The following is a 19,718-nucleotide window of genomic DNA, read 5'->3' as shown; positions in this document are numbered from 1 at the left end:
GGGCTCTTGGCTGAGAGCTGTGGGTACCTCCAGGTGTGGCAGAGGGCCCACCTCTTTCTCAGCAACCCCAGAGGGATCAGGCTGCTGCCCCTCCTGTCACACCAGGCTGTGGTGGGCACCCTCCAGTGTCTTTCCAGTCCCCCTGGGAGTCCCCAGTCACTTCGAGATGCGGCCTCCACGATGCCCCTGCTCTCTGTGTCTATGCGTTCAAGCCCACGAAGGCTGGCCTTTCACAGTGCCCAGCAAGTCAGTCAACAAATGCTTTCTGAGCCTCTGCCTGGCTCAGCATGGGGACAAAGAGACACCCACCGCAGTGAGCTACAAAGACGAGCAGTTTGATGATGGTGCCTAAGCTGGGGGAAGAAGGGTGGGCTCTGTGTGTGAGGAGCTGGGGGAAGAAGGGTGGGCTCTGTGTGTGAGGAGCTGGGGTTCCCAAGAGCAGGGCGCGGCGCGGGGAAAGTGGAGGCCCCACGATGCGGGCTTCTTTCCATTCCTGGACACACCCAGCATGTTCCCCACACGGGGGTCTTTGCACCTGTGACTCCCTGCACCTGCCACTCTCGTCCAGAGCCTGGCCTGGCCCATTCCCTCCGCCGTCAAATCTTAACTCAAATGTCACTTCCTTGCAGAAGGCCTTCCAGACTGTTCTGTCCAGAGGAGCCCCTGCCCTTGTGCTCCTTGTCCCACCCCGTTTCACCCGCGCGACCCTCTGACCCTCTGAGTACTGCTTCTGTGTGAGGAGCACGTTGCTGGTCTCCCCTACAGCAGGGCAGCCTCCAAGGGCAGGACCTTGTCTACCCCGTGCCTTGTGTCCCCACAGCCCTGGTATGCAGAGCCGGGCACACAGTAGGTGTTCTGTAAAGGTTCAGGGAATGAAACGCGAACTTCCCAAGCTGGCCTGTCCCCCGGGGACAGGTGAGACTTGCGTAGCAAGGAAAAGCTTCCTGTATTCATTCACTCCACGTGTGGTGATGAAGCTGACAGGGTGTCCCCAGGAGGTGTGGTCACTCGCTCTGACTAGGAGAGTCCTGGGCAACGTCAGGCAGGTTCCCTCGCACTCAGGAAGGATGTCAAGGTGGCTGAGGGGCCAGCCTGTACCCAGAGAGTATCTGGGGCTCAATGGAAGAATAAAGCCTCCAGTAAAAATAAACCCTGGCACGCTTGGCTGCCGAGGTGGGGTGTGAGGGGGACGGTCACCCTCATTGCCTCATGGCCGGGATCACTGCCCTTTGCACCTGTGGTGCGGCCCCAGGCATGGGGAGTCCCCGAGCTGACAGCCCAGGCCCCAGTCCTGATCTGCTGCTTCCCTGTGTCCCAGGAGAAGGAGAGGAACGCGCGGAGGAAGAAGAAGAAAGCCCCGGCGGCGGCCAGCGAGGAGGCTGCGTTCCCGCCCGTAGTGGAGGATGAGGAGATGGAGGCGTCCGGCGTGAGCGGAAACGAGGAGGAGATGGTGGAGGAGGCCGAAGGTGAGGGCTGGCGCGGCTTGGTGGTGGCTGGCAGCTGTGGGTCTGAGCTCTGAGGGAGGGCATGGCGGGAACTGACCCTGTCAGCCTCCTCTCCCCTGAGTCATCTGGGTCCTTCTTAGAAGGGGCCTCGACTCCCTGGAAGGGGTGGGCCTGACTTGCCAGAAACTCACCTGTAATGGGCACAAGGATGATGGCCACAATACTGAGAATAATTAGCTTCTCTGGGAGCCCCAAGCCTCACTCAGCCCTTCCGATGCCCATGAGTTCAGTCTTATGCTTGGGTGATGGGATGTCCAGGCCAGCCCTGTGGGTGCCTGCTGTCTTTCACCCCATCCGGTGTCACAGTTTAGAAAAAAATTTACTTTGGAAAAGTTTTTGTTTGTTTTTTTTTTTTTTGAAATGGAGTCTCGCTCTGTCGCCCAGGCTGGAGTGCAGTGGCGCAATCTCGGCTCACTGCAAGCTCCGCCTCCCAGGTTCACGCCATTCTCCTGCCTCAGCCTCTCCGAGTAGCTGGGACTACAGGCTCCCGCCACCACGCCTGGCTAATTTTTTTGTATTTTTAGTAGAGACAAGGTTTCACCGTGGTCTTGATCTCCTGACCTCGTGATCCACCCACCTCGGCCTCCCAAAGTGCTGGGATTACAAGCGTGAGCCACCGCGCCCGGCCTGGAAAAGTTTTTTGTTGTTTTTTTTTTGAGACGGAGTCTTGCTCTGTCGCCCAGGCTGGAGTGCAGTGACATGATCACGGCTCACTGTAACCTCTGCCTCTCAGGTTCAAGCAATTCTCCTGCCTCAGCCTCCTGAGTAGCTGGGATTAGAGGCACCCGCCGCCACACCCGGCTAATTTTTGCATTTTTAGTAGAGATGGGGTTTCGCCGTGTTGGTCAGGCTGGTCTCAAACGCCTGACCTCAGGTAATCTGCCCACCTTGGCCTCCCAAAGTGCTGGAATTACAGGTGTGAGTCACCACGCCAGGCCCGAAAATTGTTTTTTGACCAGAACTCTTTTACAAAGTAACCAGTATAAATAGAACCTATGTGTCAGTCGGTAAATATTGTAAAAGTTATATAGTTATTTTCAGTGCCTCCTTTTACTCCTAAGTGTCCCTATTTGGGTGATAAATAATTCCGTCCCCTTCTTTGGTGTCCCTGTTTTCTATGTGGGGAAACTGAGGCTCGAGCACTTAAAGGTCCAGGCCTAGGTGCCCCAGGTACCACAGAGTGTGTTGTTTGCACCAGCTGTAGACTAGACAAATGCCCCACCAGGTGAGTGCTGCTGAAGAGAGGGCGTAAAGCCATCGTGTGCGTGGTGCTGGCAGGTCCCCCCAGTCCCCTCAAATGGAGGGCTGTGAACACATGAGCTGTGTGTTGTCCAGGGCTCCGGAGAACACACGGTCAACTTTGTTGTCAGTGGTTCTAGACCCGGGAACTGAACACGGGCTGCCCACACTCGGTCACGAGTTCATCCACCTTCGACCCCCACCCTGTGCCTCTCTTTCCCTGTCAAAGAGGAAGCTGGGGGTCTAGACTGCTCCCCCTGTGGCATGACCGAAGGCCCCTGGAGGACCCCAGCCCTTCTCTGCTGAGTGTCCCTACTCTCCTTTCTGACTCTGAAGGAGAAGCAAGCAGCCCAGCGGAGCCCAAGTCCTTGGTGAATTCAACCCTCCTTCCTCCTGCCCCGTCTGGGGTCCTTCTTCTTGTTCCTGTCCTCCCTCCCTCTCTGCCTTTGAACGCCCTGGCTTCTCCCTGGCAGAAGGTGCAAGTCACCTCCTGCTTCCATAAGCCCAGCCTGCAGATAAATCCAGGCTCCTCCAGCCCGCAGTGTTTCACCAGCCCGAATCCCCGCTCCCGGCTGGAAATGGGCAACTGGGCCCTTGGGTGACTGTCATCTCAAGTTGGCAGTGGGTCAGGGACACTGAGTCTGGCCTCCCCACCAGCTTTGGGTCTCTCTGACCCAAGTTGGCCAGAAGCCTGGCCAGTGTCTGATAGAAGGAAGGCCTGGGCCACGAGTCCCTTGGGTCATCCCATTTTGGGTCCTGGGTCTGTAGCCAGGACAAGAGAAGACCCTGGGAGCAGAAACCCAGTCCCCTCTGTAAATATCCCTCCAGTGTCTGAATGGGCAGGATGCAGGCTTGGTGGGAGCATTTTAAGAAGCCAAGCTGTGGCCACACATTAAAACCGGAGCAGATGCTGCCCAGGACTGTGTGGTAATGACCCCCGCATCCCTTGCAGAGCTTACGTAGCCCCGAAGGGATGGGGAGGGGCATGCTCTGCTGGGTGGGGGAGGAGGGAGGGCTGAGGTGGCTGGAGCTGAGGCTTCTGTGACAACACGGTGGTCTTCCGTGGCTGCTCTGAGCGATTGGGGACGGCAGGTCAGAGGCCCTGATTAAGCCTCCTGGTGCCCAGGGTGTTACCCCATCTTAAGGACGAGGAGACTGAGGCCAGGGGAGAGGAGAACCCCTCCCATGGGGTGTCCCAGCACATAGCCGGTAGGCTCGGGGTCTGCCAGCCCAGCCAGCGCACACTGCGTGACCTGTCTCTTGTGCTCAGGATGGGGAGGTGAGGCAGGTGCTGGGTTGGAGCCTGAGATTGCCCTGCCTGAATCTCACCGGAGACCCAGCCAGCCCCAGTGGCACTGCAGGCCCTTCCCCGGGGGCGGTGGAAAGCGCCTTGTTGCATCTGGGCTGGAAATACAGCAGCGCAGGGCTGGGAGTGATACCCTGACCCAGTGGTTTCTCAAGTAATAATAATAATATCCTCATAGTGAACGAAGCAGTGCTGTTCTCCACATTTTACAGATGGGGAGACTGAGGCATAGCGGGGTTATCCAAGGCACATTTGGTGACTGGGGTTCAAACCCAGGCAGCCTGGTACTGGGGACCTCGAGGCAGAAAGGGAAGGAGGCCATCTGGTGGTGTGTTTTTATTTTTTATTTTTGGTGGTTTTTTTGTCGCTCTTGTTAAGCACCTACTGTGTGTCAGGCGCTGCACAAAGCACTTCACCTGGATTCTAGGGCAGCGGTGGCAGGGTGTTCCCTGGGATTTATTAGAAGTGCTGATTCTCGGGCCCCAGTCCACACATACTGAATCAGAAACCTTTGGGGCATAGCGCAGCCACCTGCATTGTCACAAGCCCTTGGAGTGCTTCTCATGCAGGCTCCTGCCCCAGACCCTCTCGATAACCGTGAGACGGAGGTGTTAACTGCCCATTTTGTAGATGAACAAACTGAGACCCAGAGGTTTCATCCCTGGTCCTGGGGCCCTCAGCGTTGGCCTCCCAATGTCCCGTACTCTAACTGTGGAAGGAAGGGAATGACATTGCTGAAGTCACCAGGCAGAGGAAGACCAGGGGTTAGGGACACAGGAAGCTGGGCTCAGTGCTCTCCCCTCCACAGCGTGGCCTTGGGCAAGCTGATTAATCTGTCTGCCTCCATTTCCTCATCTGCACATGAGAGTTGATGGTCCCAGTCTTAGAGGTCTTAAAGGAGTCGTGTGAAGAACTCGGCGCGGAGCCTGGCCTGCACGCAGCCAGCGTTGCTGTTATTGCTATTGTTTCTAAAAAGGGTGGCCTCTGCTCTGGGTCCTGAAGGGAGGTGAGAAGCAGGAGAGACTGGGGGATTGGTGGGGGGCAATGAAGGCTGAAGAGGCCCCAGCAGCCCCAAAAGCCTCTCCCTGCGATCTTTCTCACCCCTGAGGTCAGCACCTCCCACTCCAGGCATCCTGGGAGCCTGGTTCCACCAGGAGGCTGATGACTTAGGGCAAGGACACCCAGAGTGGCTGAAGCTCACTTTTCACCCTGAACAACCCCATTATTGGCTGGCCTTGAACAGGCCACTGGACCAGCCTGTGCAGGGCTATTGCGGGTCACCTGTGGCCGCTGGCCAGAGCCCAGAGGGAGAGGGCTCATCGGTCCAAGGAGAAGGGCAGTCGGGGCAGGAGAGCGAGCAGCAGCGAGGCCTCACTGCTGTGCACTGGGCTTCAGGCTCGTCTTGACCACGTTGCCTCCTCCCTCCCCTCCCACTACTTGGTACCTCCTCACTTCTAACTCTTCTCTGACTTCCTTCCAGCCTTACATGCCTCTGGGAATGAGGTGCCCAGAGGGGAATGCAGTGGCCCAGGTACGAATGTGGCCGGCTGGCCTGGGGGGTAGGGCCGGGCCGGGGCGGGCATCCCGAGGTCCCCGGTCCTCCACAAGGAACCCTGCTTCTGAGCACATGCCTCTTTCTGTGAGTGCCACCGTTTGTGCTCTGCGGCCTCTGGGCTTCCTTCCCAGCACAGTGGCTGTTCCCCATGCTGGTCCCGGGCTCACTCCAGCAGACCAGTTTCCTGTCTCCACTGCTTTGCTGATTTTCACTGGTACACTTGGGTCTCCGACTGGGTTTGATTTCCTGATAGCAAATGCAGGGATTTTCAAGTATCCCCATTTTACAGGAAATGGGGGACACTGAGACTCAAAGAAGAGCCTGGTGTGGGTTTGGGGGCTAGAGAGCCAGGAATGCGGCTGGGGTCTCCTCACCATCCTTGGGTGCATGCTTTCATCCTGCCACTCTGTCAACACAGATTGCGCTCCTGCTGTGTAAAACCCATGCCGAGGCCGTTGGTGTGGGCTGTGCCCCGGGGACCCTGCACACGCACTGGCCTCGTTGTCCACTGTGCCCGCGTCCCCTGCGCACGCACTGGCCTCGTTGTCCACTGTGCCCGGGTCCCCTGCACACGCACTGGCCTCATTGTCCACTGTGCCCGCGTCCCCTGCGCACGCACTGGCCTCGTTGTCCACTGTGCCCGGGTCCCCTGCACACGCACTGGCCTCGTTGTCCACTGTGCCCGGGTTCCCTGCACATGCACTGGCCTCGTTGTCCACTGTGCCCGCGTCCCCTGCGCATGCACTGGCCTCATTGTCCACTGTGCCCGCGTCCCCTGCGCACGCACTGGCCTCGTTGTCCACTGTGCCCGCGTCCCCTGCGCATGCACTGGCCTCATTGTCCACTGTGCCCGCGTCCCCTGCGCACGCACTGGCCTCGTTGTCCACTGTGCCCGGGTTCCCTGCGCACGCACTGGCCTCATTGTCCACTGTGCCCGGGTTCCCTGCGCACGCACTGGCCTCGTTGTCCACTGTGCCCGGGTTCCCTGCGCACGCACTGGCCTCGTTGTCCACTGTGCCCGCGTCCCCTGCACATGCACTGGCCTCATTGTCCACTGTGCCCGCGTCCCCTGCGCACGCACTGGCCTCGTTGTCCACTGTGCCCGGGTCCCCTGCACATGCACTGGCCTCATTGTCCACTGTGCCCGGGTCCCCTGCACATGCACTGGCCTCATTGTCCACTGTGCCCGGGTCCCCTGCACATGCACTGGCCTCATTGTCCACTGTGCCTGGGGCCCCTGCACGCACACTGAGCGCATTCTACACTGTCGTGTGATGATGATGGTGGTGATGATGGTGCAGCAGCAGGCAGTCACCAGGCAGCTGCCCTTGCCATCACAATCGCTGGCTTCTCCTCCCTGGGAGATGGGAACTATTGTTCTCCCATTCTACAGATGGGAAAACTGAGGCCCAGGAGGTAACCTGAGTTTCCCATGGCACACAGCCAGTGCGGGGCAGAGCCGGGGTTAGAGCTCAGATGAGAACACGGAGACCCCCAGGACGAAGGCCTCTGCCCACGCCCGCCCTCAGGCTGGCTCCATCTGTCAGGGGTGCTGACCACCAGGAGGTCCTGGGGTTGGGAATTAACCAGGTTATGCCAGCAGGGTCAGACCGGGAGAAAGGTGGCCAGGGAAGGGCAGCAGCTGTGGGTAGGGGCCTGGCCAGGGGCTTTGTCTCAGGGGCGGGGCTCCAGGCAGGGGCCCAGGTGTATAGGAGCCTTGGGGCTGTTTTGGCATCAGGCAACAGAGTGGCCTCATCCCGAGGGTCAGGGCCAGGGCCACGCATCTCTTCTGGAGCCCCCGTCAGACCCTGCTCATCCCCTCTTCCTTCTCACCCCGCACAGCCACTGTCAACAACAGCTCAGACACCGAGAGTATCCCCTCTCCTCGAGCTGAGGCCGCCAAGGACACAGGGCAGAATGGGCCCAAGCCCCCAGCCGCCCTGGGCACCGACGGGCCACCCCCAGAGCCACCCACCCCACCACCGGAGGACATCCCGGCCCCCACTGAGCCCACCCCGGCCTCTGAAGCCACTGGAGCCCCTACGCCCCCACCAGCACCCCCATCGCCCTCTGCATCCCCTCCTGTGGTCCCCAAGGAGGAGAAGGAGGAGGAGACCGCAGCGGCGCCCCCAGTGGAGGAGGGGGAGGAGCAGAAGCCCCCCGCGGCTGAGGAGCTGGCCGTGGACACAGGGAAGGCGGAGGAGCCTGTCAAGAGCGAGGGCACGGAGGAAGCCGAGGAGGGGCCGGCTAAGGGCAAGGACACGGAGGCCGCTGAGGCCACAGCTGAGGGGACACTCAAGGCAGAGAAGAAGGAGGGCGGGAGCGGCAGGGCCACCACAGCCAAGGGCTCGGGCGCCCCCCAGGACAGCGACTCCAGTGCCACCTGCAGTGCAGACGAGGTGGATGAGCCCGAGGGCGGCGACAAGAACCGGTGAGTGGGCGCCAGGCAGCCCTAACCTTGGCTTTTGTCTGCAGACACTGAGCAGCGACTACCTACTTAGACAGCCGCACCCAGTCTGGCTCTGCCTGCTTTAGGGGAGCCTGAGGTGTGGTTAGGGAGGCAGACTTGGCGTAGAGTCCAGGCATGGGAAATGCAGGCTGGAAAGGGGCGGAGGTGTGGCTGGGAGGACCTCCCCAGGAGGTGACATCCAAGCTGAGACCCGGATGGAGGAGGCAGCCCTGGGCAGCGTTAGGGAGAGAGTGTGCCAGGCAGCCTGCTTGCTTCCTAGGGCCGCCCTCACAAGTAGCTCGAGCCAGGTGGCTTGAAACAAATACAGTCCTGGAGGCCAGGAGCTTGGGGGCACTATGCAGGCCGAGACGCATCCTCTGATCCTCTGGGCAGATCCATCCCACCTCTGCCAGCTCCTGGCCGCTGCTGGCGGTCGTGATTGCTGGCACGCCACTCTGTCTTTGCCTCTGCTGTCACATGACCTTTGCCCTGTGCATCTTTGTGTCCACATTTTCTTCTTCTAAGAACACCAGGCATTGGATGAGCAGCTGTCCTAATCTAGTGCAGCTTCATCTTAACTTGATTATATCAGCAAACAGCCTATTTCCAAATAAGGTCACATTCACAGAGACCCTGGGTTAGGACTTGAACGTACCTTCTTTGGGGGGACACAGTTCTACCTTCAGTGTGGCGGGAACAGCAAGTGCAAAGGCCCAAGGTGGGAATGAGCTTGGTGGATTCAGGTGCCAAAGGGTGGCTCAGGGAGGGGGCAGCCTGGTGGTGTGGGGTGGGCAGCCTGGCAGGACGGGGGGCAGCTCTCATGGGGGTGGGGGCACTGAGTCACGCCCTGGCATGTGGGGGCTGCATTTTGTTCTCAGGGCAGTGAGAAGGCCTTTACGAGCCTCTCCTAAGAGAGCCAGATGTGATTTACCCATGAAGCCGTGTGGGGGATTTGCTGGGAGTGAGAGGCACAGTCAGGAGGCAGCTGCAAGTGCCCTGGGGCCAGTGATGGAGATACGAGCATGGTGGCCATGGGGATGGAGAAAAGCCACAGGTTCAACATGTTTTTGGTGGTTCATCTCCCGTCAGCCGAGGGTCCAGGGCTCAGGATCACAGGTGATCACCTTGGATCACAGGTGCAGAGGTTCCCTTTGCAAATTCCTCTCCAGCTGGGATGGCCTGGAAGAACCCAGTGCCGTCCTGTTTGGGTGCTGATGTCTCTGAGGTGTGTTCTTTCCTTTCTGGCCTCCGTCTTTGCTCCTGGCCTGGGTGACCCCACATCCCTGAGAATGCCGCCTTTTACCCATTTTCAGCACAGATGCTTTGGGCCTCAAGGCCTCCAGCCCAGAACCAAAGACGGCTACCCAAGTTAGGGCCAATCTCTGGTGGCAGAGGGCAGACCCGCAGAGACTGCGTCCTGCTCACATCTGGACGGCTGGAGGAATTGTTTTCTGGTGGGGCAGGTGGGCCATTTTATTTTGACTACAGCATGGTCTGTTTTCTCCCCTCCCAAGTCCCTTGGAATGGTCCTGGGCAGAGCGATCGAGGGAGGAAAATCGGACCCGCAGGGTCATGCGGGGGCCCTTGTCTCTGCCCTGGGGTTCACCCTGGACCATGTTAAAGGGGGAAGTCCTAGGACATTCCAGGAACTGAGGTTCACCAGGATCTCTGTAGGTTCCACAAAACAAAATCTCGGGGTCCCCGGGAATCACTGCTGACAGGAACCGCGCCCATGTGTGTGAGAAGTGGATGGCCTGACCCGGACCCTGTGATGAGCAAAGGCCTGGCCTGCGGGTTTCTGAGGGCACCGAACCCCTGAGCTTCTTGCCCGACAGTCCCAGCTTGGAAAACAGTGCTCATGGTGTGGCTGGGTCTGCCCTAGAGGCAGGCAGCCAGGGCCATTGTGCCTGGGTAGCGAGGTCAGGGCAGACGGCTCCCCGCCCCGCTCCTGCTGGCTGTGGGGACAGTTGTGGAAACACATGTTTCTGCCTTTGCAGGGGGAGCACTGAGGTCACGGGGCAGCCCCACTGATAAGCTGCCTCCCAGAGTCTGTGTTTTGGGTCCATGTGGCCGGCCCCAGGCTGGGGAGCCGGGGCATCAGCTTGCATCCTGTCCATCCCCAGAACGTTCAGGCTACGCCTGAGGTCCCGCAGGGCACTTGCAGCCTCCCGTCCTCTCCCCTGCAGCCCCACCCAGGGCTGTGTCCTCCCTCCCCCAGCTGGGCCTAGCATGCATCCACCCCTTGCCCAATGTCCAGCACACAGCCCCTGGGGTGCAGGAGTCCTCGGCTGGGAGTCAGGACACCTGGTTTGTCCCACCCTGTGCGACTAGGCCCAGGCCCCCGCCCTTGGGGCCTGCTTTGCCCTCTCAGTGAACGAGGCTGGACTCTGGCCAGCCTGCTGACCTCGTCCTGGCCGGCAGCCCGCCACCCCTCCCTCTGCTGGCCACGACTGCGCAGGGCCGGGCAGACGCTGGAGGATGCGGACAAGATGCGTCAGCGTAGGCCCCGGCAGCCAGGGCCTCCCGGGAAGGGCTGGCGGGACGGGTGGGCCCCCCAGGCGACCCCTGCTCCTGGCTGCCCGCCCAGTATCATCCCTCCTGCCTGGCAGCTCCGGTGGGGGAGCTCTGTGTTCCTGGATGGACGCAAGATGACTCGTCTGGCCCCCGCCCGGGTGCCTTTGGGAGAGAGAAAATCACATTCTCCTTCGGCCGCTGGCGCTTTCTTCGAGGTGCCCCTGCCTGGGTGTTTTCCTGGCAGACAACCAGAGATAGTGGCTTCGATTGCAAAACCCCAAGCCTGCCTGCCCTCCCCTCTCTTACTCTTCAGAAAAGGTGCCTGGATACTTTTCTGGCAGGGCCTGGCCTTGGGAGTCCCCTCCCCCAAGCCTCAGTTTTCTCATCTGTAAGGTGGGCGTGGATGGCTTATTGCAAGAATAACTCAGTTAATGCTGGGCCACAGTGGGTGCTCAGTCAGGGATTAGCTGCCCTCCTTTGGATGTGCTTTGGGACACCCCCGAGAGGTCACCCCAAGAGGGGGCTGGAGTGCAGCTCCTTCAGCTGTCCTTCTGGCATTTTGGAAGATCATAACTGCAATTTCACCTTTGTTACTTTATTCTGCAAGTGACTGATGGCACCAGCGTGCGCCAGGCGCCGGGGGTGCTGGAAACTGCATAGATGAGGCCCTGACTCCAGGCACTTATATTCTAGTGAGGGCGTGGAGAAGGAAACCATTGTTTATGGGATGAGTGGGTGATGGGGAGCAGGGGAGGGTGGACTGGTCAGGCGGGGAGGGCCTCTGGGGAGGTGACATTGGAGGGCAATGAGAGCCTTAGTGTGAGGGAAAGCCAGACCCCCTGGGAACCACCAGTGCAAAGGCCCTGTGGCCGCATGAGCGTATGTCCAGTGGACAGCAGAGAGGCCTCTAGCAGGGAGTAGAGTGGAGCGAGCAGCCCAGGGAAGAGAGGGTGGAGAGGTCAGAGAGGTGGGTAGGCCCCACGGGTGGGAGTGACGGGTCAGGGTTTATCTTGGGGCCTTGGAAAGGCAAGGGATGCCTGTTCACAAACCAGCCCTCCCTCTCCCTCCCAGCCCTAGGGTGGTGGCAAGGATCGTCCCAGCTTGATGACCATGGGGAAACTGAGGCAAGGGCTGGGTGGAGAGGGGATGTACTGTTGCAGGCCCAGCATGTTCCTGATGAATGGCCCCAGGCCCTTGTTCCCCTTCTCGTGCCCCCCTCCCCCACTGGCCTTCCTGAGTGGGAAGGAAAACGACAGTGAGGAGAAGGTGGCCCGACCCACTCGGCCCCACGTGCTGGTCACCAGCATCCCCACGCCCACCCGTGGACAGCCTTGAAACTTTCGTCTCCACTCGCCAGATTGAGAAACCAAGGCACAGTTGGCTAAGTCACATGGTCAAAGAGGGGATCCGAGCCTTTGCTCGCAACTGCAGGGCTGGGTAGGCAGGGCAGGGCCCCTCCCGGACACATGCTGCGTGCCAGGCCCTGGGAGTCCCCACCCCACCCAGGCCTCCAGAAAGGAAAATAGAAGTGGCTGCCTTCTAAGAAAACAAAGGAGAGAGGCCGGGCGTGGTGGCTCATGCCTGTAATCCCAGCACTTTGGGAAGCCAAGGTGGGTGGATCATTTGAGGTCAAGAGTTCAAGACCAGCCTGACCAACATGGAAAGCCTGTCTCCGCTAAAATACAAAAAAAATTAGCCAGGTATGGTGGCACGTGCCTGTAATCCCAGCTACTAGGGAGGCTGAGGCAGGAGGATCACTTGAGCCCAGGAAGCAGAGCTTGCAGTGAGCCAAGATTGTGCCACTGCACTCCAGCCTGGGCAACAGAGCAAGACTCTGTCTCCAAAAAAATAATATATAAAATAAAGAAGGGAGAGTGGAGGGTGGGGAGAGCCAGCCAGGAGGGCTTCTGGAGGCGGCGCTCCTCCCGCATGGCTACGGGACAAGGGGCGGTCAGATGGACCCTGAGCTCTGAGTGTTTGCCACCTTCCTCCTCCACTATTGGTGGCCGCTGCCTCTGGGATCTTAGGACTCTCATTCTCCTCGAGAACTTGAACCCAGCCCTTGTGTTGGCTGCTGCCTTCTTTACCATGAGAGAGCTCTGGCTGGGATCAGAAGACCTCTTATAAAGTGCTACCTCCATGACCACGGTCCCCACTTGTTCTGGGGGCTCAAGAAAGAGGGGTCTGGGCCTCTTTGTGTGCCCCCCAGAGGGTACCTGCTGAGAGCTTCTGGGCAGCAGCCCCTGCCCCCGCTCACCCCCTGCCAATCTGACTGCCCACCCCCTACTAGGTGAGGGGCCACAGGGAAACCAAGGCACAGGGGGCACTCAGGCCCCACATAGAAAACCCAAGCTCTTGGACAGACTGCGTGGGACAGTGGCGCCTCATGTTTTATGTGTGTTATAAAATCATATTTTTTATCTCTGTAGAATTATCTTTACACATATACAAACGTTTGCATTTCAACCTTAAAATTTATATTTTATTTTTCTATTTGTACACACATATAAAAATACTATTTTTACTGTTCATAGAGAAAATACAGCTGATACGTCGAACCCTTTATTTTATGGCTAGCATATAGTATGGTCTTCATTTCATTTTGTAACAGAGTTATTAAGATATCATTCATATACCATACATTTCACCATTGAAAGCGTATTATTTAGGCCAGGCATGGTGGCACACACCTGCAGTCCTAGCCCTTTGAGTGGCTAAGGCAGGAGGGTAGCTTGAACCCAGGAGTTCAAGACTAGCGTGGGCAACATAGAGAAACTTTGGCTCTACCAAAAAAAAAAAAAAAAAAGCAAAAATCAGTCAGGCATGGTGATGTGTGCCTTTAGCCTCAGCAATTCCGGAGGCTGAGGTGGGAGGATTGCATGAGCCCAGGAGGTCGAGGCTGCAGTGAGATTGCAGCACTGCACTCCAGCCTGGGTGACATAGCAAGACCCTGTCTCAAAAAAAAAATGTGTATCATTCAGTTTTTCTTAGTATATTCAGTGTTATACTAAGAAAGAAACCCTATGCCCATCACTAGTCACCCCCATCCTCCCTCCTCCCAGCCCTGGCACCCACTCATCTCCTTTCTGTCTGGATGGATTGGCCCGTTCTGGACTTTTCACAGGAACGGAATCTACACTAGAGGCCTTCTGTGACTAGCTTGTTTCACGCGCGTCATGCCTTCAGGGTCCACCCACGTCATAGCTCGTGTCAGAGCCTCATGCCTTTTGATGGCCACGTGTTCCATTGTGCAGACAGGGCACGCTTTGTCTCCGTGTTCGTCTCTTGGTGGATGTCGGGTTGTCTCTGCCTTCTGGCTGTGGTGGGCTGGGCGGTGCTGCAGTGATGGGCGCGTGCAGGTTTCTGCGTAGACATTTGCTCTCATTTGCCTGGTGTGTGCCTAGGAGTGGAGGTGCTGGGTTTAGGGCAATGAGGGCTCACCGACTGCTTTCCAAAGTGGCTGGGGAATTCTGTCTTAAATTTAAGCTTGCAAGTGCGAGCTGGTTGAAATGGATGGTGATAGATAAAACTGCGGGGAGGGACATGGGGGTGGTGGCAGTTGAAGCCGCAGGTGGAGAATGTTGGGACAGGTGATACCATCTCTGTTTGGACCTGGGTTAGGGTACCTTGTCCTGAGGATGGCGGGGAGAGCATGGCTGGGCCCAGGTCCAGGGAGTGAGGCATGGCAGCGGCCACAGAAGAGGCTTTAGGTGGTCCTGGGACATCAAGCAGGGTCGGGACAAGTGGAGGGAGGGGAGGGAGGAGAGTGGGCCGGCGGTGGGGGCGGTGGAGGTGCATGCAGACGTCAGGGTGACCTTCCTGGTCTGGCCCGCGTCTGTGCGCCATGGGCAGCCTAAGCAGGCGTCACCAAGTCTGTGTCTGCTCTCCCCGCTCAGCTGAGCGTGTGGCAGATGCAGGCAACAGGCTGGTACCGGCAGGACAGGCCGGTCACATGCCGGTGGCCCCATGGTCCTGCTATGGCAGAGATTGAAGAGGGGACTGCCGGCAGGGGCCTCAGCACCCTGGGCATCTGCCCTGCTCATCTGCAGGAAGGAGATGGGTGCCTCTGGGCGCCAGGCATCCCGCACCGGCAGCTGGGGAGTGGGCTGTTGTCACAGCTCTCACCTCGAGGCCAGTAGGCTGTGACTTATAGTCTGCATAGGACATCATCACTGTGGTCACGGCACAGAGTAGGGGCTGTGCTGACAGGACCTGCCGGCTTCTGGCACCCAGGAGTTTTGCCCTCTGGCTGAATTCCAGGCCTGTGGCTGCTGCCCTCACGCCTGCCATGTGGTCATTTCACTAGCTTGGAAGACCTAGGACAGAGACTGGGTTCTGCATCACCTCCAAATACACCCAAATGCAGGCCGGGCTGCTTCTATACCCCCAAACGCAGGCCGGGCCACCTCCATACCCCCAAACATAGGCTGGGCCACCTCCATACCCGCAGACGCAGGCCGGGCCACCTCCTTACCTGCATACGCAGTCCAGGCTGCCTCCAAATACCCCCAAATGCAGGCCAGGCTGCCTCCGTACACCCAAATGCAGGCCAGGCTGCTTTATGCCTAGCAAATGCAGGCTGCAGGAGGGAGTCAAGAACTGGGTAGCCCCGGGCAGCCACACTGGGCAGGTGAAGGGTTCTCAGGCTGGAGCAGATCCAGTTCCTGCCCTCAGAGACCTCATACCAACTGGGGAGCCAGATGGGGATTATGGCAGGTGCTATGCCCAGTGTTGGGGCCTTAGAAATCCTGGAAGGCTTCCTGAAGGAAGTGGCACCCACTGAGCAGCTTGGGAGCCACACCCCCAATGCATGCTCTGCTAGGCACCGTGTGCCCTGTGTCGGCCTCTGGTTGTGCATCTCAGTAGCAGACAGAGGAAGGAACTGTCACTGTGGCTGATTGGTACAGTGGGCATGCCCTGCCTGCCCCTCCACACAAAGTCTGTGGCCTGGGCCCTTGTTATCATGTCCTCGTCCTTCGTGGATAGTGTGTGGGAGAGATTCCAGGAAGTGGGTGCAGCTCCCCCACTCCTGCCTCCGGTAACCGGAGCTCATTCAGCCCCATGCCCACTGTCTTGCCCTGGCACCCGAGCCTCTCAGATTCAAGTGATGAGGAATCTCTTGGTGAATCTCTTCATTTCTCTGTCCCTGAATCGGGCTGATTCTTTGGCTTTCTGGCAGCTTCTGAAGGGCTACGTGTGGTGTGGGCCCCAGGTCTGGGCTTCTCTGGGATTTTCCTTGCCTGGGGCTGTCTTTGGGGATGTTTGATCCCAGCCTGGGCCTCTAGCACTGCCCGGCTGGCCTCTAGGCTGGGGTGGGAGGCTGGCTTGGTCCCTGATGGGGCCTGCAAGAACCAGGGGAGCAAGTGAGGAGGTACCTGCCTGCCCACTCATGCCTCCCCTCCCCTGGCCCCAAATCTTGGTCTGTTTTCCCAAGAGAAACCGTTGACATTATCTGGGTGACCTGCATAGTCGCCTCGTGTCTCAGGGCCTCAGCCTCGTCCCCAGGGCTTGAGACAAGAGAGGCCGTCAAAACCGGGCAGCCCCCCACCCTGGGAGAGTCCGGCTGTGGGCCCCCAGCTGATGGTGCTCGTGTGCCCGCAGGCTGCTGTCCCCAAGGCCCAGCCTCCTCACCCCGACTGGTGACCCCCGGGCCAATGCCTCGCCCCAGAAGCCGCTGGACCTGAAGCAGCTGAAGCAGCGAGCAGCTGCCATCCCCCCCATCGTGAGTGCCCGTCCCCAGAGCCCCACAGAGTCCACCCTGACCTTGACTTCCCCATTCATCGAGACAGAGAATCCCACGGGCGGGAGCGTGCACCTGCAGCCCAGCTCATCCGCTTCTGTTTCCTGGAGAAATCCCCACGGAGCTGAGGTGGGAACAGCTGGGGAAGCTGGCAGGCGCACCGGGTGGGGCTCCCAGTGAAGGCAGGAACTGGCGGCCTAAGGCCTCCCCACTTCCACCCCGCAGCACCCTTGAACCCCCACATTAGATATTGGGTCATGGGGAGGCAGGAGCTTCCCCCACCCACTCAGCTATAGCAACAGCTTGGCCAGGGAAGGGTGGGGCCTACCAGTTCTGACCCTGGGGCCCTCTGGGAACACCCCCCTGGAAGGTTCTCTCAGCTGGGTGGGTGGGCCCTTGGAGGTGCCTTCTCCAGGGAGGTGAGTCCGGGCTTCCCAGTTGCAACTGGGGGCTCTGGGCTAAAAGACCCTGAGCTGACCAGGCTGGTGGTCCCTCGGGGCTTTGAGTGATGGGCTCAGGGCATGCCAGGCTATATGGCCCAGTCCCCGAGGCCCACAGAATCCTGTTGCTCAGTCCTGGCTTCCCTGAGACCCAGAGAATTTGGGTCCACAGAAGGAGCTGGAGGAGAGGGTAACAGCAGGCTCTAGCCTCCTGTCCACCACCAGGCTGCTGGGCCAGGCTTTCTGGGAGGTGGGTTTCCCCTGTGCATCACCAGGCAGCTGGGCTAGGCTTTCTGGGAGGTGAGCTCCCCCTGTTCACCACTGGGCAGTTGGGCCAGGCTTTCTGGGAAGGTGGGTTCCCCCTGTTCACCACCGGGCAGCTGGGCCAGGCTTTCTGGGGAAGTGGGCTCTCCCTGTCCATCACCAGGCAGCTGAGCCAGGTTCTGGGAGGTGGGTCCCCCTGTCCGTCACCAGGCAGCTGGGCCAGGCTTTCTGGGAGGTGGGCTCCCCCATGTGCTCTGTGCTAAGACCTCCCCTTCTTGCCGCACCTGGGACCTTGAGCATGTCGCTGGCTTTCCCAGGCCTTGGTTTCCAGGCTGGTCACGTGCATGTCTCTCCCTGACCCTGTCACTGTCGGACACCCTCTGTGGATGCTCACTTCTGCCTGTTTCCCTCAGCAGGTCACCAAAGTCCATGAGCCCCCCCGGGAGGACGCAGCTCCCACCAAGCCAGCTCCCCCAGCCCCACCGCCGCCGCAGCACCTGCAGCCGGAGAGTGATGCCCCTCAGCAGCCTGGCAGCAGCCCCCTGGGCAAGAGCAGGAGCCCAGCGCCCCCCACCGACAAGGAGGGTGAGTGCACACCAGTGGCTGAGTGGGGCTGGGGCAGCAGGGCACTGATGGGCAAGGGACATTTGTGTGTCCAGAGCAGCTGCTGCAAACCCCACGGTCACAGTGACAGGGAAAGTAAAGTAAACATGGAACAGTTGAGCAGGGGGAGGCAGTTGGGAATGGTAGGGACTGCGGCAAATTGGAGAACTCTTGTTTTCTCTAAAGTGGGCACGTATTGGCCTTGGCCAAGAGTACCCTGTGGCAAATCAGGCCTGGGGTGGTTCTTCCAGCAAAGCCAGAAATCCATCTTCTTATGTGAAATCCCCCTGGTTTCTCAACACTGGCAACTTCTCAAAATTTTCAAAAGCATCGTGAATACACAAAAACATGTCTACAGCCCAGCCTCTGATTCGGTGTGAATCAGTCCACGCAGGAGCTTCTGGAATCACAGATGGGGCCCAGCACCTGGCTGGCAGCAGCTCTGGGGCCTGGACAGGAAGGGCTGCCCTCCCCAGCTGGCATCCTGACCTTGCTCCAGGCCCGGGTCACTGGGTTCACCAGGAGCCAGGGTGGGGGGTGACTCCCGAGCCGCTGTGTCACAGGGACTGCCCCAGGCACACCTCACTGTCATCACGTGAAGCTCAAGGTCAGGAGACAGGAGGACGTGGTTGCTTGTTCTCTGAATCTTCAATCTCTGCCCCACTTCCCACTAGGCCCAAGAAATTCTGAACCTGTGTCCCCAAAGAGGCATCTTCTCCAGGTCAGCCTGGCATGCAGCAGGTGCTATTGTGCCTTGCAGGTGTTGGGGGCTGCCTCCCCAGAGGTTCCCCACCCTCGGCTAGCCCCGGCGCTTGCTGGCAGGCTGCTCCAAAGGTCTGAGGGCAGCAGGACCCCAGGCTGACCTTCTGACCAGCACAGCCCAGGGACAAACCCGGGTGACTGGAGCTACCATCAGCTGTCCCCTTCCCACTGCCTTGGGTGTGACATCCCCCTTCTCTTTTTTTTTTTTTTTTTTTGAGACGGAGTATCACTCTCGCCAGGTTGGAGTGCAGTGGTGGCACGATCTCCGCTCACTGCAACCTCTGCCTCCGGGGTCCATCCGAGGCTGCTGGGTCAGGACATTTGTTGAAAACCCAAGGCCCCAAGCACCATGCTGGCAGAGCAGGGATTAGGTAGGGAGGAGAGGAAGTCTCTGCTCTGGGGAGCTGCTGTGTTTTTGAGTGAGGAGGATGTTAAACAAGGGAACACGTAACGAAGCAAGATGGTTTTAGAGTCGTTCGTCCACCATGAGAAATGGGTCGAGTGAAGAGGCGGCTCCGGAAGGACCCTGTGGAGTGGGGAGCAGCTCCGCCGTGGGAGATCTCTGGGTGGGCATTGCGGGCAGAGGGAACAGCACATGCAAAGGCCCTGGGGTGGAAACACGCTCGGGGTGTGTAAGGAGTCGCCGGGGGTGGTTGTGGCCGGGGAAGGATGGGCAGGTGGATGGTGAGGGAGGTGGGGACCGGATTGTGTAGGGCCTCTCAGGCCACAGCGGGCAGTGGATTTTGTCTCAGGTGTGGCAGGGGCTGCTGGAGGGATTTGAAGTGAGCGTGTGTTGTGGAAGGGGAAGGAGGTACTTGTTATCTGATGTATATCTTGGAAAGCTCTCTCTGGCCGTTGTTGAGTCAAGGGCAGAAGCAGGAGGTCACAGCGCAGCTCTTGGCAGGCAACAGAGGCTGCCTGAACTGCACAGGTGGCTGTGGAGGTGGAAGGAAGGGCGCGTCGGGAGTTTGTTTTGGAGGCAAAGCCAGTGGGGCGTTGAACCCGGTGTGGGGATGACGCCAGGGATGTCTCACTGGAATCGGGATGCCCCATGACAAGGGCTGGGCTGTCTGGGGCCAAGGTACAGTGTGCGGCCCAGGGTGTGGCTGTGGGAGATGTTGCTGGTTTGGGGCGCCAGCCCGGGAAGGAGCTATGTATCCATGTCAGGGGCCCCAGCAGCTTTGGCCAGCGTCAGATCTGATCAGGGCTGGAACTGCACGGCGCCAGCCAGGTCCTGCTGAGCCAGGTCGCAGGCCCCTGTCCTGGGAGAAAGGGAGCCACTGGCCAGCAGTTCCTGCGGCTGGCACTCAGCCCGTTGGTGTGGCCAGGGCCTGTGCTGTT

At 59.2% G+C, this 19,718-nt stretch overlaps 1 protein-coding gene across 37 annotated transcripts in view; it reads left to right on the top strand.

The window, feature by feature from the left end:
• Positions 1-19,718, top strand: part of NCOR2 (nuclear receptor corepressor 2) — a 240,969-nt gene that overhangs the window by 185,742 nt on the left and 35,509 nt on the right. For 31 of the 37 annotated variants that reach the window (XM_055239207.2, XM_055239216.2, XM_055239213.2 and 28 more), the window contains 5 exons: positions 1,319-1,466; positions 5,531-5,581; positions 7,448-8,036; positions 16,170-16,290; positions 17,426-17,597. In XM_055239207.2, coding sequence (XP_055095182.1) covers positions 1,319-1,466; positions 5,531-5,581; positions 7,448-8,036; positions 16,170-16,290; positions 17,426-17,597 — 1,081 coding nt within the window. The remainder of the gene's footprint in view (positions 1-1,318; positions 1,467-5,530; positions 5,582-7,447; positions 8,037-16,169; positions 16,291-17,425; positions 17,598-19,718) is intronic. The other 6 variants (XM_063614584.1, XM_055239208.2, XM_063614589.1 and 3 more) reach the window with 2 other exon arrangements.

The sequence above is a fragment of the Symphalangus syndactylus genome, chromosome 13 (genome assembly GCF_028878055.3).
Source record: "Symphalangus syndactylus isolate Jambi chromosome 13, NHGRI_mSymSyn1-v2.1_pri, whole genome shotgun sequence".
NCBI classification, from domain to species: Eukaryota; Metazoa; Chordata; class Mammalia; order Primates; family Hylobatidae; genus Symphalangus; species Symphalangus syndactylus.
Note: the sequence above shows the minus strand (reverse complement) of the source record. Positions and strands in the feature narration are given on the sequence as shown.